We start from the raw sequence: 18,604 nt of genomic DNA, 5'->3' as shown, positions 1-18,604 counted from the left end.
ACACAAAGATTTATAGGACATTGTAAAACTTGCCATATAAGGTAGCAACAGGAAATGTACTGACACATGTATTTCGGGTATAAATATGTGTAATTGTTAGCATTCGGGGAGAGAGACTACACTAGCTTCCTAAGCGTTTCTAAACGCTTCGGTTTCTAGACTCTCTCCCACCTGGGTAAGTAAAATAAAGAGGTTAAACGAATTCAGTTGTCTGCCTGTTTTTTCTAATAGGCCACAGACTACAACACTGCTGCCGTTGGACCTGGACCTGCTGCTGCTGCTGTTGGACCTGGACCTGCTACTGCTGCCGTTGGACCTGGACCTGCTGCTCCTGCTGTTGGACCTGGACCTGCTACTGCTGCTGTTGGACCTGGACCTGCTGCTGCTGCTGCCGTTGGACCTTGACCTGCTGCGGCTGCCGTTGGACCTGGACCTGCTGCGGCTGCCGTTGGACCTGGCCCTGCTGCGGCTGCCGTTGGACCTGGACCTGCTGCGGCTGCCGTTGGACCTGCTGTGGCTGCCGTTGGACCTGGACCTGCTGCGGCTGCTGTTGGACCTGGACCTGCTGCGGCTGCCGTTGGACCTGGACCTGCTGCGGCTGCCGTTGGACCTGCTGCTGGTGCCGTTGGACCTGCGGCTGCCGTTGGACCTGCCGCCGCCGTGGGACCTGCCGCCGCTGCATCGGCATAAACACAGGTTGTCCATACCCCTTCGGCACCTCAACTGAAAGAACAAGAGGAGACCAACATTAATTAAATAAAAGGAACTATCCACGGCCAAAAGTTATCTGACAATGTTTGGTTGGAATATGCAAGCAAAATCTCGCATAATCACTGTCGAGATGCCTGACCAGTGCACTCTGTGGCAACAGATTTGAGGCCAATATGTTTATAGAAAATCACAGAATTAAGTGCAAGCTCATTAAGTGCAACCATCTTGTGGCAGCTTCTTTACAATAGAATTCCTAATTAGGGCCCAATCGTCACGAGTAGGACGTCCACCTACGACAACCTACGACCGCACAGGCGGCAACTTACGACAACCGAAGTCAACCTACGCCTACCCGCGACAAGCTACGACCGTGTCGGCGACAACTGAAGACAATGCACGTCATTTTGGACTCCGGTTTTGACGCCGGTACCTGTCGCCGGTTGACGTAGGTAGTCGCCAATGGAATTCAACGAAGTCAGCACCGGCGACAACCTACGTCACCTGGTGCCAACCTACGACAGCGCCCACGACAGCGCTACGCTCATTGGCGTCAAACCAACGGTCGCTGATTTTTTTTTAAAATTTCAAAATCCAGCGGGGTCCAGAAAAATGCTACGACTCTTTGGAGACGACTCACGGCCGTACAGGCGACACCCCGGCAACCGTGTGGTGACAGCCTAGTCACCTGTAGTCGCCTAAAACATCACCTAAATAGGACAGGGGTTCTAGGCAGCTTGGCATTCCCCCTGACTGCCAGTGGAATCTGTACGGAGGAACTGCAGATGCTGGTTTGCACTGAGGACTCCTGTATATCGGCGAGACCAAGTGCAGGCTCGGTGATCGTTTCGCTGAACACCTCAGCCTAAACCTACACGACCTCTCTGTTGCCAAACATTTTACCCCCCTCCCTCCCATTCCCACACTGACTTTTATATCCTGGGCCTCCTCCACTGTCAGAGTGAGGCCCAGCGCAAAATGGAGGAACAGCACCTCATATTACATGTGGGCAGCTTACACGCCAGCGGTATGAACATCGACTTCTCTAACTTCAAGTAACCCTTGCTTTCTCTCTCTCTCTCCATCCCTACCCTATCCTACTTCTCCAACCAGTCTGACTGCCCCCAGATTAAATTTTATCTCTGTGTGCTTCATTGTCACCTTCCTCAAGCTTACAATGATCCATTCTACATTCTCCTTGAGCCTCGTCCCCTTTGATGTCCCGTATTCACACCTTTTCTCTCTGTCCCTCTCCCCTGACTCTCAGTCTAAGGAAGGGTCTCAACTCATTCCTTCTCACCAGTGATGCTGCCTGTCCCGCTGAGTTACTCCAGCATTTTGTGTCAGTCTTCAATGCCTAGAGCACCTTCCACCCTGCTTTCATCCCTGCCCTGCTGTTCTCATGATGAGAATTAGGCACAGTAGGTGATACTTGCTGCGATCATCTAAGTATTGATGGATCTGGCAGTGATGCAACTAACCCATTGTGTGGATCAATCGTCTCTCTGCTGTGTGTCGAGATTCAAGATAGCGTGACATTCGAGCCTAAATAGCCGGCCTGTTTCTCTTTTGTTGCCATGTCCACATTCTGTACAGGTGGACTGTTAGCGTTCAATTGAATCAGTTTAATGGCAGCTTTGTGAACTAGTGTGTCGGAAAGTCACGGTGGCAAGAGGTACAGAAGTGTGAAAACGCACACCTCCAGATTCAGGGACAGTTTCTTCCCCAGCTGTTATCAGGCAACTGAATCATCCCATCACCAACGAGAGAATGGGTCCTGACCTCCCATCTACCTCTTTGAAGACTCATAGAGTCATAGAGTCATAGAGTCCTACAGCACAGAAAGAGGCCCTTCAGCCCATCGTGTCCGTGCCGCCCGTTACCAAACACAGTCTAATTTAAATCCCATTTTCCCGCATTTGGACCGTAGCCCTGAATGTTGTAGCATTTCAAGTGCCCATCCAAATGCCTCTTAAACGTTGTGAGTGTTCCCGCCTCCACCGCCACCCCAGGCAGTGAGTTCCAGCCTCCAACCACCTTCTGGGTGAAAAAGTTCTTTCTCACATCCCCCCGAAACCTCCCTCCCCTTACCCTGTATCTATGTCCCCTCGTTGTTGAACCTTCCACCAGTGGAAGAAGTTCCCGGCCATCTACCTTATCTATGCCCCTCATGATCTTGTACACCTCGATCATGTCCCCTCTCAGCCTTCTCTGCTCCAGGGAAAACAACCCCAGTCTGCTCAGTCTCTCCTCATAGCCGAGGCCCTTCATCCCTGGCAGCATCCTGGTGAATCTCCTCTGCACCCTCTCCAAAGCTATCACATCCTTTCTATAATGTGGTGACCAGAACTGTACACAATACTCCAGCTGTGGCCTCACCAGTGTTCTGTACAATTCCATCATTACCCCCCTACTTTTATATTCGATGCCCCGGCTAATGAAGGCCAGTAACCCATATGCCTTTTTGACCACCCTGTCCACCTGTCCTGCTGCCTTCAAGGACTTGTGTACCTGTACTCCAAGGTCCCTCTGTACCCCTGTCTTCACTAGGGTCCTTCCATTCATGGTGTACTCCCTCTCCAAGTTATTCCTGCCAAAGTGCACCACCTCGCACTTTTCAGGATTATATTCCATCTGCCACTGCTCGGCCCATCTGACCATCTCATCTATATCTTCCTGCAGCTTGCAGATCCCTTCCTCGCTATTCACCACCCCCCCTACCTTTGTGTCATCTGCAAACTTGCTGATCATGCCCTGTACATTGACATCCAGATCATTAATGTAGATTACAAACAGTAAGGGATCCAACACCAATCCCTGCGGCACCCCACTGGACACCGCCCTCCAGTCACAGAAGCAACCTTCTACCATCACCCTCTGCCTTCTGTCACTAAGCCAGTTTTTTATCCATTTTGCCAAGGTGCCCTGGATCCCATGGGCTCTTACCTTCTTGACTAGTCTCCTGTGTGGGACTTTGTCAAAAGCCTTACTGAAATCCATGTATACCACATCCACTGCACTACCCCCATCTACCCCCTTGGTCACCCCTTCAAAAAATTCAATCAAGTTAGTCAGACACGACCTTCCATTAACAAAGCCATGTTGACTATCCTTAATTAACCCTCGATCCTCCAAGTGAAGACTGATTCTGTCCCTCAGAATCTTTTCTAGCAGCTTCCCCACCACCGATGTCAGACTCACCGGCCTGTAGTTCCCAGGTTTATCCCTACTGCCCTTTTTAAATAATGGCACCACATTAGCTATCCTCCAGTCCTCCGGTACATCCCCTGTTGCAAGAGAGGCTCTGAAAATTTGTGCCAGAGCCCCCGCAATCTCCTCCCTTGCCTCTCTCAGCATCCTGGGATACATCTCGTCAGGGCCCGGAGACTTATCCACTTTTAAGCCTGCCAGAACCTCCAGCACAGCCTCCCTGTCAATAGCAATATGCTCAAGAACATCACAACCCTCCTGGTCCATTTCTAAGTCCGCATCGCCCTCCTCCCTCGTAAAAACAGATGCAAAAAATTCATTTAAAAACATCTCCTACATCCTCTGGCTCCACACACAGCTTTCCACTATGGTCCCTGATGGGCCCCACTCTTTCCCTCGTTATCCTCTTAACCGTGATATACTTATAGAACACTTTGGGATTTTATTTTATTTTGCCCGCTAGTGCTATCTCATGGCCACTTTTTGCTCTCCTAATCTCCTTTTTAAGAACCGCCCTACACCTTCTGTATTCCTCTAATGATGCCTGTGCCTTAAGTTCTTTATGCCTTCCAAAAAAAAACCTTTTTTTTCGAATCAATCCTACTATATCGTTCGACATCCAAGGTTCTTTGGACTTGTTTGTCCCACCTTTAAACTTTAGGGGAACATGCTTCCTCTGTACTTTGTCAATTATTCCTTTGAATGACTCCCACTGTTCTGATGCGGTCCTCCCCACGAGAAGCTGATCTCTTGGACTATCTTTAATGGAACTTACTGGACTTTATCTTGCACTAAAGATTATTCTCTTTATTGTATATCTGTTCACTGTGGGCATCATGATGGTAATCATGCATCGTCTATTTGCTGAATGGATAACAGGCGACACAAAGCCTTTTCACTGTCCTTTGGTACATAAACGAAACACACTGAACACTAAGCACTATCATCTGACACAATTACAATTGCTTCATGCTTTTAAATCTCTGTTCCACTTGTAAATAAACTGTATTCTACACTCCAAAGGTATTTATTTCACAAAATGCTGGAGTAACCCAGTGGGTCAGGCAGCCTCTCAGGAGAGAAGGAATGGGTGACGTTTCGGGTCGAGACCCTTCTTCAGACTAAAGAAACGTCACCCATTCCTTCTCTCCTGAGATGCTGCCTGACCCGCTGAGTTACTCCAGCATTTTGTGAAATAAATACCTTCGATTTGTACCAGCATCTGCAGTTATTTTCTTACATATTCTGCACTCCGGTATTTTTCTTTGTTCTATCGTTTGTGTTTACTTTTGGCTTGACTGTATTCTCTGATTGTGTTATCTGATTCGATTGCATGGCACATAAGCACTGCACCTCAGGGCAGGTGACAATAATAAACCCCAGCCAGAACAGTTACTCACCCGCTTGGCGAGGTGTGGATCTGCAGCAGCAGCACCATACTAGCAGTGCAACCACAATGATGACCCCCACCACTCCAACTCCAATTATTATCTTCTGCCTACGGAAAATAGAAGGGAAGGTTAATTAAAATGAGAGGAAATGGGAGGCCTGGACAGAGTGGATGTGGGGAGGATGTTACCACCAGTGGGAGAGTCCAGGACCAGAGGTCATAGCCCCAGAATGAAAGGACGTTCCTTCAGGAAGGAGATGAGGAGGAATGTCTTCAGTCAGAGGGTGGTGAATCTGTGGAATTATTTGCCTCAGAAGGCTGTGGAGGCCAAGCCAATGGATATATTTAAGGCAGAGATGGATAGCTTCTTGATTAGTACAGGTGTCGGGGGTTATGGGGAGAAGGCAGGAGAATGGGGTCAGGAGGGAGAGATAGATCAGCCATGATTGAATGGGGGAGTAGACTTGATGGGCCGAATGGCCTAGTTCTGCTCCTATCAATTATGAACTGATGAACATAAAATGCTGAAGAGAGAGAGTGGAGCCACAATGCTGCCCAGTGGATCATCACTCACTTGGTCATTGGGATGGGCAAGGTGTGGGTACTTAAACTCCCGTGGTTTTGTTTTTGGGTTGAGAGCAAGGCTGAGCATAAGTAAAGGGTTGGGATGGGCTGTTGGTCCAAAGGAACTAGACCTTACACCGAAGCACGGATTGTGTCTGCTTCATTATTACACATCTGAGACACAGATGTGACAGGCACCGGCTGCAGTGGTGGGGGGGTTGCTGCTGGGTGACACTGGGCGGCTGCAGTGGTGGGGGGGTTGCTGGTGGGTGACACTGGGCGGCTGCAGTGGTGGGGGGGTTGCTGCTGGGTGACACTGGGCGGCTGCAGTAGGTGGGGGGGTTGCTGCTGGGTGACACTGGGTGGCTGCAGTAGGTGGGGGGGTTGCTGCTGGGTGACTCTGGGTGGCTGCAGTAGGTGGGAGAGGGGGAGAGGGAGAGGGAGGGGGAGGGGGAGGGGGAGGGGGAGAGGGGGAGAGAGAGAGAGAGAAAGAGAGAGAGAGAGAGAGAGAGAGAGAGAGAGAGAGAGAGAGAGAGAGAGAGAGAGAGAGAGAGAGAGAGAGAGAGAGAGAGAGAGAGAGAGAGAGAGAGAGAGAGAGAGAGAGAGAGAGAGAGAGAGAGAGAGAGAGAGAGTTAGTTAGTTAGTTAGTTAGTTAGTTAGTTGCTGAGCTAAGGGTTAAAGTGTTGGAAGGGGCACTTTGCAACAATTATAGTGCAAGTTCCACCCATATATTGCTACGAAAAAGTCAAGAAAAAGAATACCCCTTGAGTCTGCGAGAGCGGGGGCGGAAGATGACTCATCGACAGACCACACGGCCACGGACCCAGGAACGGAATCGACTATGAATCAAACAACCGGCACAGCAATTGACAGAGCAGCAGCGCCGGCAGGACACAAGCAGAGAGGTGTCCTGAAATACCTCTGGAAGTTAATGAAAGTGGCGTGGGGGAAAGGAATCATACCTAAGGCATGGCGAAGGGCAGGAGGGATCCTAATTCCAAAGAAAAGAACTCTTCAACCATTACCCAATTCCGCCAGATCAGCCTTCTGAATGTGGAAGGAAAGATCTTCGTTGGTATTGTGGCCCAAAGACTCTCAGCGTTTATGCAGAGCAACAACTTCATTGACACATCAGTGCAGAAAGCAGGGGTACGTGGTTTCTCAGGATGCAAATGTCATCTGGCACCAGATACAAACTGCCAAGAAAGAAAAGAGAGATCTGCATGTGGTTTTCTTAGATCTTGCCAATGCCTTTGGTTCAGTGCCCCATGAGACTCTTTGGGCAGCTTTTAACTTCTTCCAGGTCCCAGAGGTCACCACAAAGCTGGTAAAAGCTTACTTCCAGGACCTCCAGTTCTGCATCACAACACAGGACGACACCACCGCCTGGCAGCACCTTGAGATAGGCATAATGGCAGGCTGTACCGTCTCTCCTCTGATGTTTACCATGGCAATGGAGCTAATCATTCGAGCATCACGATGGGTAGTCGGAGGGGAACGCTTGAAGAGTGGGCTGCGTCTTCCTCCAATCAGGGCGTACATGGATGACATGACCACTATAACAACAACAAAAGCATGCACCAAACGCCTGCTGGATAAACTCCAGGAAAACATCAAATGGACACGAATGGAGATTAAACCCAGCAAATCCTGCAGTATTTCCATCGTCAAAGGCCGGCTGACTGACGAAAGGTTCCGCATCAACAACGAGACAATACCAACTGTCCTGGAGAAGCCTGTCAAAAGCCTCGGGCGATGGTACACCGCACACCTCAAGGACGCAGAGCAGGCGGAACAACTCAGGCAGGATACAATCAGTGGCCTCAAGCAAATCAACAACACTGCTCTCCCAGGGAAGCTGAAGCTTTGGTGCCTTCAATTCGGTCTGCTGCCCCGACTCATTTGGCCAATTACCATCTACGAGGTCACTTTATCCCATATCAACCAGCTGGAGAGACTTGTGAACTCACAAGTGAGGAAGTGGCTTGGGCTACCGAGATGCCTCAGCAGTATAGGACTCTATGGGAATGGAGCCCTCTCACTGCCAGTCTCAAGCCTGGTGGAGGAATTCAAATGCACCAAAGCAAGGCTGGACATGACACTAACAGAATCCCGGGACCCAATAGTTAGAGGTGTCGCTCCAACCCTAGCAACAGGGAAGAAATGGACTCCAGCAGCAGTGGTACAGGACGCAAAATCTGCCCTCCGACACCGGGACATAGTGGGCCATGTCCAACAAGGCCGAGGGGGCTTTGGCCTGGGAGCAATGAAACCTACCTGGCAAAAGGCTACTCCAGCTGAACGTCGGCACCTGGTGGTGGAGGAGGTGCGCCGCCAACAAGAAGCAGCCAGGTGTGCCAAAGCTATATCTCAAGCCAAGCAAGGCCGCTGGATGAGGTGGGATGGCATTGAGAGGGGGAAGGTCACATGGAGTGAGCTGTGGAACATGGAGTCAAGTATGTTGAGCTTTATTATCAGAGCCACATATGATGTCCTTCCCTCTCCCACAAACCTAAATCTTTGGCTGGGAGAGGATCCAGCCTGCCCCCTGTGTGCAGTTCCAGCAGTAAGTTGTAAGACCAGCCTAACACAAGGCAGATACACCTGGCGACACAACCAGGTGCTGAGGTGTTTGGCAGCTGCACTCGAGTGCAAGAGAGTTACCACCAACGCCATGCCTATCAATGTCCAACTAACATTCCCGCAAATCCAATCGTTCATCCGGGAAGGAGAGAAACGGAAGACTACCACCTCGCCTCTCAACTCATGCCCACTGAGTGCAGCCAGAGACTCGGAAATGCGGGTTGACCTAGGCCAGAGGCTTTCCTTCCCAGTTGAAATCGCAGCTACCAACCTGCACCCAGACCTCGTCCTCTGGTCCAGCTCCTGTCGGCGTGTTTACATCATTGAGCTGACGGTGCCCTGGGAGGAGGCTGTGGATGAGGCATTTGAAAGGGAAAGGCTGAGATATTCCAACCTTGCAGTAGAGGCAGAGGAGCAAGGTTGGAGTGTAAGAGTGTGTCCAGTGGGGGTGGGGTGCAGGGGCTTTGTAGCCAGTTCCACTGCAAGGCTCCTGAGGGAAGTTGGAGTCAGAGGGCAGGCCCAAAGGAGGGCAATCAAAGAACTTGCAAATGCCGCCGAACGGAGCAGTCACTGGCTGTGGCTGAAAAGAAAAGATACTGTCTGGGCTGCCACGTGACCATCTAGAGGGTAACCATAAGACACACACCCAGGGCTGATCACCCTGCGGTGGGCCTGCCTCGACTGAGGGTGTCTTGTGATAAAAGGCCGAAACACCCAGTGACGTTGAGGTACACAACTGAAGATGTGTCTGAATGGTAGCAACATCACCTAGTGGTCACCCCCAAGAACAACACCAGTCAATTGTAGAGCAAACCTTAGGGGTTGTAACATCTAGTCCTACTAATCAATCTCAAGTGGTCAACATGGTGAATGCTGTGTAACTACATTTAGAATTAAAGAATAAACAATGTTGGAGTTAAAAGGGTAGCTTGCATGCCAAATGCAACCAAACTGTTTTAGACCAGACCTTTGGTAATTTCATGTAACATTGGGTGCAATACCATTAGTCAGCGCTTTCATGTATTTTACATGTGGCATTAGATTGGGTTACAATAAACTGTTCTGAATTGTGAGCCTTGCATTATTTTCTTTGCCTAGACCAATTCAGACCAAGCTCAGAAATAAAATAACAGTGGAAGTCACGATTTAGACATAATGTATTTATAAATCTAATTCCAAAACACAGTATTTTGTAGATTTCATCCAATTCTCTGATGCAACAATTTGAACTCATAAAAACCAAAGAAGAGTCAAAGCATCCAATATTGTTGGTTACTTACACGTAGTTAGTCTCCGTGCAGGCCACTCCGGTCCAACCCAACTTGCACTCTACGCTGGAGTATGCAGCTGACAAAGTAATACAGACGTTACAGAGATCTTAAATCAAATCAAATTGATCTTATGCAATAACTATTAGTACAAAACTGGAAACTATTAGCCAAGCCTCTGAGTCAAATGTTTCTGGGTTTATAAAGTCATAAGTCATAGGAGCAGAATTAGGCCATTCGGCCCATCGTGGCAATTCCTCCATTCCGTCATGGCTGACCTATCTTTCCCTCTCAGCCCCATTCTCCTGCCTTCACCCCCATAACCCCCATAACCTTTGGAGAAGCATTTCAGAGATTGACGTCTAGTCTGAGGCTCTAGTGAAGGTAGGGTTGCCAACTTCCTCACTCCAAAATAGGGGACAAAGGGTGACGTCACCACCTCACCCAACCAGCGGCCACATGCTCCCGCTCCGCCAGGGCCTGGAGGCGGTTTGCTACGCAACCTCCGTTAGGTGGCGCCCGGGCATCCGGGCCTACACTGTCGGGGCCTACAGTGTCCGGGCCTACAGCGAGAGGCTCCCGAGCCTACAGTGTCCAGGCCTACAGTGTTCAGGCCTACAGTGTCCGGGCCAACAGCACCCCCCCAGGGCCTAATACGGGACACAGGCACGGGTGTCCTGGCTAATACGGGATAGTTGGCAACCCTAAGTGAAGTGCCATCTTATGGACCCCATGTTGAATGGGAGTTCTCGCTGCTCTCTCGCCTTGTCAAAAGAGATCCCTGAATTCCTCACCCACATCTGCTCTGTGTCCCGTAGTTCTGCTTCCGCCCCCTCTCTCCCGTGACAGAACAAGGATTGCATTCCCCTGGCCCTTGCCTTTCATCCACCAGCTTTGGTATCCCACATATCGCTGTCCATGTTGATTGTTGACATGAAGTAAGAGCTGGTACCACTCAACCACGTGTCCAACCTCTCAACTCAACTTAAAGCTAGAGGAATAGTCAGCAAAAGCTCACATTTTCTGCAGATCAATATCAAAATCGCCTTTCAAAAAAATAAATAAGGTAATGATTTTAGAGACGCAAGAGTTTTGCAGATGCTGGAATATTGAGGGGGGATCTTATAGAACCAACATCCAGGTTCAGGAACAACTTCTTCCCTACAACCATTAGGCTATTAAGCACAACAACCTCAAATAAGCTCTGAACATAGACTACTATTGTTATTATTGTTTGTTTGCTTTTTTATGTGTATGTGTGTGTGTGTGTGTGTGTGTGTGTGTGTGTGTATGTGTGTGTATGTGTGTGTGTGTGTGTGTGTGTGTGTGTGTGTGTGTGTGTGTGTATATATGTGTGTGTATGTGTGTGTATATTTATGTGTATATGTGTATGTACGTATATATATATATATATATATATATATATATATATATATATATATGGGCATGCATATATGTATATGTGTGTATTTGCATATGTGAGTATGTATGTGTATATATATATACACACAGACCTTTTTTTCTGGTTTATTATATTGTTTCCAGTGCACTATGTTTACATATTCTGTTGAGCTGCTGTAAGTTTGATTTTCTTTGTTCTATCTGGGAAAAGTGACAATAAAACACTCTTGATTCTTCGCTCTTGACTCTTGAACTGGAAGGGTGAGACATGGGCTGGCAGGTGATGGTGGAAAACCCAAGGTAGGTGGGAGAGGATGGCCAGATGGAGCAAGGAAGGGGAGGGAGGCGACTTTCAGCAAAGGCTGGAGGACAATCGGTGCAAACAAATAAGGAACCAATTGGGCTGACAGATGCAAAAGTGGAGATGAGAGGGGGAAGGTGGAGATGGAGGTTGGAAGGTGATAAATAGAACAAGGTTAGAGAGAGGCGATGGGCAGATGGAAGCAGATGGGAAAAGGAATAACAAACCTGATATCGGGACGGGATGGGACAGGGCAAGGGTTATGATGTTATTCGAAGATAAACACAAGATGCTGGAGTAACTCAGCGGGTAAGGCAGCATCTCTGGGGAGAAGGAATGGGTGACGTTTCGGGTCGAGATCCTTCCTCGGACTTCATGTCAACAACACCAAGGACCCTGATCTGAAATAAGGATAAGAGTCCAAAGAATGGTCCCAACCTGAAAAGTCGTCTAACCATTCGTTCCATAGTTACTGCCAAAGATACTCGAGGAGCAAGATAGACCACTCCACCCTAAAAACCGTAGTATGTCATGACGCCACTTTAGGCAGAAACTTACAGAAACATTTAAAAAGAAAAATAACAAAAATCTGTGAATTGATAGATGAGATGTATTCTGCATTTTAATGGTGTCATCACACATACTGTTCCCCCACAACACTGATTACACTGCGAGAGGCATAACGAACAGCGGGTTTTGACTACTAAAATGGCTCCTTTGCGTACTACACTTCAGTATGGGCCATTTCAACGGAGTGCTCCATCTTGTTCCTCGAGTATCTTTGGTTTCTGCCCACCACACCATCAAAAGCATCTATGTGAGGCACCGCCTCAAAAACCCCACTAACCAGGCCAGGAACTCTGCTTGCTGCCAGCATCGGCAAGGAGGTACAGAATCCCAAAGTCTAAGACCACCAGGTTCAGGAACAGCTAAATTCCTACAAACATCAAGTATCTGAACCAAACTGCGCAGCCCTAATCTTACCTCTACAATAGAACACCATGGACTAACCCTTGGAGCCATAGAATGATGGAGTTAGGGAGCAGGGTAGGAAAATAACTGCAGATGCTGGTACAAATCGAAGGTATCACAAAAAGCTGGAGTAACTCAGCGGGTCAGGCAGCATCTCAGGAGAGAAGGAATGGTTGACGTTTCGGGTCGAGACCCTTCTTCAGACTGAGTCGGGGTTCTTCGACCCGGGTTCAATCCCAACTACGGGTGCCGTCTGTACGGAGTTTGTACGTTCTCCCCGTGACCTGCGTGGGTTTTCTCTGAGATCGTTGGTTTCCTGCCACACTCCAAAGACGTACAGGTGTGTACGTTAATTGGCTTGGCAAATGTAAAAATTGTCCCTAGTGTTTATAGGATGGTGTTAATATGCGGGGATCGCTTGTCGGCGCGGACCCTGTGGGCCAAAAGGGCCTGTTTCCACGCTGTATCTCTAAACTAAACTAAACTAGTCAAGAATCTCCCCTAATTACGTGATCTTTTCATTCTGTGATGACATAAGCAGCAAAGTGGCAGGGTCTGAATATTCCCACAAATTTCCAAATGTCAGGAAGGATATTCTTGCTATTGAGGGCGTGCAGCGTAGGTTTACTAGGTTAATTCCCGGAATGGCGGGACTGTCATATGTTGAAAGACTGGAGCGACTAGGTTTGTATACACTGGAATTTAGAAGGATGAGAGGGGATCTTATTGAAACATATAAGATTATTAAGGTGTTGGACACGCTAGAGGCAGGAAACATGTTCCCAGTGTTGGGGGAGTCCAGAACCAGGGGCCACAGTTTACGAATAAGAGGTAGGCCATTTAGAACAGAGATGAGGAAAAACTTTTTCAGTCAGAGAGTTGTAAATCTGTGGAATTCTCTGCCTCAGAAGGCAGTGGAGGCCAGTTTTCTGAATGCTTTCAGGAGAGAGCTAGATAGAGCTCTTAAGGATAGCGGAGTCAGTGGGTATGGGGAGAAGGCAGGAACGGGGTACTGATTGAGAATGATCAGCCATGATCACATTGAATGGCGGTGCTGGCTCGAAGGGCCGAATGGCCTCCTCCTGCACCTATTGTCTATTGTCTATTGTCAGACAATGGAGCGGTTTCTCAGGTGAGGGAGAAAATCTGGAAACACAGGCCTCTCCCTCAGGTATCAAACGCCTGCTTGGTGAACACTGAGAACATTGTGAGCACGTCGGTGGATAGATCTGCACTTTGATGAATTTGAAACCATCCCTGAACCCTGGAGCGATCCCTTTCCCATTACAGAAACAGTGCATGGATGAAGTATTTTATAGACTGGTGGGGAATTTTTGGAACAAAGGAGGCTGAGAGTGGACGTAATTAAGGACAACAAAAACTGATAATGTGTCCACATAGTGTAAATAAGAAGGATCCGTTTCCTTTCAGGAAAAGAGCAAAAATGTGGCGACAGAGAATTAAAACAACTGGAAAAAGGATCTGAGGGAAGATTAGGAAAAATCTTTTCTCTCACAAGGTCGTTTAAGGCTGGACATCATTGCCTGGAAGGATCATGGATGCAAAATCCTTCATTTGTTTTAAAAATTGGTAGATTGAACAGTTGAGAACTGCAAGGCTAGAAAGTGGCATTTGGCCAGGTAATCTTTTTGGACTGGGGTAAATAACAAACTGCTGGCAGGTCAGGCAACATCAGTGGATGGAAATGGATAGATGATGTTTTGGGTCAGGACCCTTCGAATTCTGGTATCTGTGGTCTTGTGGTTTTGTAATGGGCTAAACGTGCTCTCACCATGCTTTGCATACACTAACGTAAGCTGTGGTCTAATGTTATCGCCTGTTTATTCAGAAGGAGGAAGGTGACATTTTCATCCAGAGGTTCACATGAATTTCCTTTCGGCCATTTTATGATCTCAGAAAGCTATTGGTGCCAGAAAAATGGCCGGTGAGGAGTTAGGTCTAAAATCTCAATGTGACTACATTTGTCTGATATTATATTAAACAAAAACAGGCTTCCAAACTGAATCCATTTGAATGGGATATTGTGCAATGTTTCATCTCATTACCCCTCATCCCTAAAGATTTTGTGGACTTAATGCTTGATCAACAAACTTGGGAGAATATTTTAAAAGATTGTAAATTTTTGAACGCGTCTGTGTTTTGGACAGTCAGGGGAGAGTCTGACGATTTCTGAAACTTCAATTGCAACTGAGAATGGAAAATGCAAATCAGACTGATATAACTTTTACCATGACCTGGAACTCGAAAAAAAGGTCTTTTGTAAAAGGCCACAGTGGCAGGATCTGAATATTCCTGTAACTTTCCATAAGTTGTCAGAGAGTTGGCGGCGGTCACGGTGGTGCAGCGGTAGAGTTGCTGCCTTGCAGCGATTACAGCGCCAGAGACCCGGGTTCCAACCCGACTACGGGTGCTGTACATATGGAGTTCGTACATTCTCCCCGTGACCTGCGTGGGTTCTCTCCAAGATCGTCGGTTTCCTCCCACACTCCAAAGACGTACAGGTTTGTAGATTAATTGGCTTGGTGCATGTGCAAATTGTCCCTAGCGTGTGCTGGGGAAGTGTTAATGTGCGGGGATCACTGGTCGGGGCAGACTCGGTGGGCCGAAGGGCCTGCTTCCGTACTGTATCTCTAACTAAACCAGATGGTTCTCAGGTAAGGGAGAAAACCTCGAAACTCAACCCTCTCCCCTGGGTTTCAATAGTTAGTTTGGAAAGCAGGTCGATTGTGGTGGACAGGTTGGTGGATAGATCTGCTCTTTCACCGATGAATTTGAAACCACTCCAGAAACTTGGAGCAATTCCTTTCCCATTACAGAAACATTGCAAGGACATTTCAGCTTGAATGAATTACTTTATAAACATGTGGGGGGGGGGGGGGGGGGGGGAGTTTTGGAACAAAGAGTGTTAATTGAGATTAAAATTTGAAATTAATTAAATTAATTGAATTAATTAAAAATTGAGATTAATTGAGATTTAAAAAAATATTGATGAGGTGTATACAAAGAGTAAATCAGAAAAATCAATTTTCCTTCACAAAGAGATTTAAAAAAACAGGTGACATAGAATTAAAAGAACTGAAAGAAGGGTCAGACCACCGAGAGACTTGTGTGTTGAAGATAACCGATTACTGTACCAACTGGAAAGCAAGTGAGAGGAATAAATATTTGCGTACTAATCGATGCTGACTATTAAACAAATGAAGGAAAATGAACCTTGTCAAGTTCCACTCTGTTGCTTGCACTTACTTCAGAACTTTTAAAGCATTTTCGTTCAGTAAAAATGTTGTACCTTTGCCAATGTACAATGTACAATTGAATTACTTGCCCGCACTTGTACGGTGCCACCCAATGCAATACAATCGGATGCAACATTCTTTTCGAAAATCACAAGGTAGTTTAATTCTTAAGAAAATTCTCTTGAACTTACTCCAGAATTATTGCTCTACTGTACGTATTAACACTTTTAACATCATGGCGACATAATTTTCGCAAGAATAAAATGTTACCATATTGCGGGAAATTTTCAATAAATTCTCCAACGTATTCCTTAAATTAAGAATGGAATGGAGCAAGTTTATTTCCAAACTCACCAGAAGGCTGAATTGCCAGGCAGGCTATCAGCCAACACATCGACTGCAAGCTCATCATCTTTATGGCCATATTTTCTTTCCAGTTTATTCCTTGTGTTTCAGACCTCAGTTAACGTGATCCTCCGGTGTGCTCAGAAGAACAGAATGAGAAAGTTAGTGTGCAGTGCTTGGAGTTTCAGTTTCGTTTGGAAATTGTTTTATGACAGAGTCATCTTGCAGAGCACGATGTCAAGTCAAGTCAAGTCAAGTCAATTTTATTTGTATAGCACATTTAAAAACAACCCACGTTGACCAAAGTGCTTTACATCTGATTAGGTGCCCTCCAACGTATCATGATGAAAACAACAGTCATTAAACTGCTTTTGTTCCCCCTGCTGGAAGCTGCAGTTCTTGAAGATTCAACTCACTGTTTCGACTAAACTAAATGAGGACAGTTCATGAGACTTGGATGAAGGGTCTCGACCCGAAACGTCACCCATTCCTTCTCTCCTGAGATGCTGCCTGACCCGCTGAGTTACTCCAGCATTTTGTGACACCTTCGATAGTTAATGAGACTCTAATGGTTGAATCACTAACTAGTTCAAGTTTGGCCTTGCAAAGGACCTGCCAATAGGTTATTATATGGCCGATGACAGAAGTGAAGAGTTTGTAGGAAGGAACTGACTCTGTGTGTCTCGGCGATCTATTCCTCCCATGATTCAAGATTCAAGATTCAAGATAGCTTTATTTGTCATCCAAAAAAACGAAATTCAGTCACCCACAGTCCAACAATAAAACATTAAATTAGGCAGATTACACAATAAAGCATTAAAATAGGCAAATTACACAACCCCAAAAACACACAAAAAAAAGAAACATCCATCACAGTGAGTCTCCTCCAGTCCCTCCTCACTGTGATGGAAGGCCACAATGTCTTTTCCCTTCCCCTGCCGTCTTCTCCCGCGGTCAGGTTGTTGTGGCTGCAGGCCGCACCGGATGGTGAAAGGTCCGCAGCGGGCCGACCCAAGCCCCGCGATCCGGGGCGGGCGAACACGCTGTCGCTGCCGCTGCTGCTGCACGTCGGGGCGGTCGTGGCTCCCGACATTGAAGCCCCCGCCCAGCAGAGAGAAATCGCCGGACGGTGAAATGTCCGCGACCCGGGGAGGGCGAACACGCTGCCGCTGCCGGAGCTCCCGATGTCGGCATCCACGCGGCCCGAGCCTAAGGCGAGTCGCAGCCGCTCCCGCAGCCTCCGCTGATGGTAAGTCCGATCCGCGGGCTCTGCGAACCAGAGCCCTGGAGGCCGCCAGCTCCAGGAGTTGGGCCGATGGTAGGCCGCAGCAGGAACGGAGACACCACCCAGAAAACAAAGGTCTGGTCTCCGTTCGGAAGGGACACATATTTACAATTTTACAGTTCCCCCCTCCCCCCCACACCCACACATAGTACACAAACACAAAAACACGACATCACATTGACAATTAAGACACAAAAAAACAACAAAACACAAAGACAAATGGACCGCAGGTAAGCCGCAGCTGCTAGGGCAGCGCCGCCATTTTGTGAAGCCAAAATTTTATGCATCTCTCTAAAATCACCCCGCAGGTTTCTATAGGTTTCCCCAGCTGTTTCATGAAGTGTAGCTGGTACTGCCACAACACTCTTCTTCCACCAACACAAAGTGGCACATGTGTGGAAAGCTCTGTCACTGTATGGAGTCTTGTTCCAACCGTTGAAGTTGACCTCTCTGAGCAAGTTCCCAGCAGGGATGTCATCAAGGCAAATGTGTTTCGTTTAGAGATACAGCACGCAAACACGCCGGTGGGGAAGTTAGTTGGAGTTTGGACTCGCTATTTGAAAAAGACTCTCCTCATGTGACCCCTGGCTCTTTTGCCAGTCCATTAGTTTGTGAATTCGCGAAGAAAATAAATTAGATATGATGTGGGGAAGTTTAGTTTAGTTTCTAGTTTTGTTTCGAGATACATCGTGGAAACAGGCCCTTTCGGCCCACCGGGTCCGCGCCGTCCAGCGATCTCTGCACATTAACACTATCGTGCACCCACTAGGGACAATTTTTATATTTTCCAAGCCAATTAACCTACATACCTGTACGTCTTTGGAGTCCGGGGGGAAACCGAAGAACCATTGATGGTATCAGGCGAGTTGCTCTGATGGGGAGCCTTTCATGGTTAAATAGCTGGTAGTCTGTGCAGGCTGTAGGATGCAGATGGCAAATGCCAGGCAATGCTCTGCGTTTGGGGTAGGGATATGCTTTACGTAGGTGCCCCAAATGACAAACACCATTGATAGGCTATTGTAACAACAAGGAACTGCAGATGCAGCTTCACCAAAACAAAGGACACAAAATGCTGGAGTAACAATCCTTATGACTGGAGAAGGGTTCATACCCGAGGATTCGCCCATCCATGTTCTCCAGCGATGCTGCCTGACCTGCGGAGTTACCCCAGCACTTTGTGTCTTTATTGATCGGGTATTATTGGGAGTGGTGCATGAAGCCGAGCCTGAAGACGATGGTGGCCATCAGTCTGAAGTCTGAAGTCTGAAGAAGGGTCTCGACCCGAAACGTCACCCATTCCTTCTCCGGCTCAGCAGGACC

General features: G+C 47.7%; 2 protein-coding genes across 14 annotated transcripts in view; one reads left to right on the top strand and one right to left on the bottom strand.

The window, feature by feature from the left end:
* Window positions 1-18,604, top strand: part of atp2b2 (ATPase plasma membrane Ca2+ transporting 2) — a 1,022,617-nt gene that overhangs the window by 641,149 nt on the left and 362,864 nt on the right. The gene's annotated exons all lie outside the window — the stretch shown is intronic.
* LOC144601593 (uncharacterized) lies at window positions 8-16,217 on the bottom strand. The gene is made up of 4 exons (XM_078413803.1): window positions 16,009-16,217; window positions 9,736-9,802; window positions 5,319-5,416; window positions 8-723 (listed from the first exon to the last, which is right to left on the bottom strand). Exons 1-4 carry the CDS (start codon window positions 16,076-16,078, stop codon window positions 353-355), a joined length of 606 nt encoding a protein of 201 aa, XP_078269929.1. The 5' UTR covers window positions 16,079-16,217; the 3' UTR covers window positions 8-352.

This window comes from Rhinoraja longicauda, chromosome 17 (assembly GCF_053455715.1).
Source record: "Rhinoraja longicauda isolate Sanriku21f chromosome 17, sRhiLon1.1, whole genome shotgun sequence".
NCBI lineage: Eukaryota > Metazoa > Chordata > Chondrichthyes > Rajiformes > Arhynchobatidae > Rhinoraja > Rhinoraja longicauda.
This window is presented reverse-complemented; position numbering and strand designations above follow the sequence as displayed.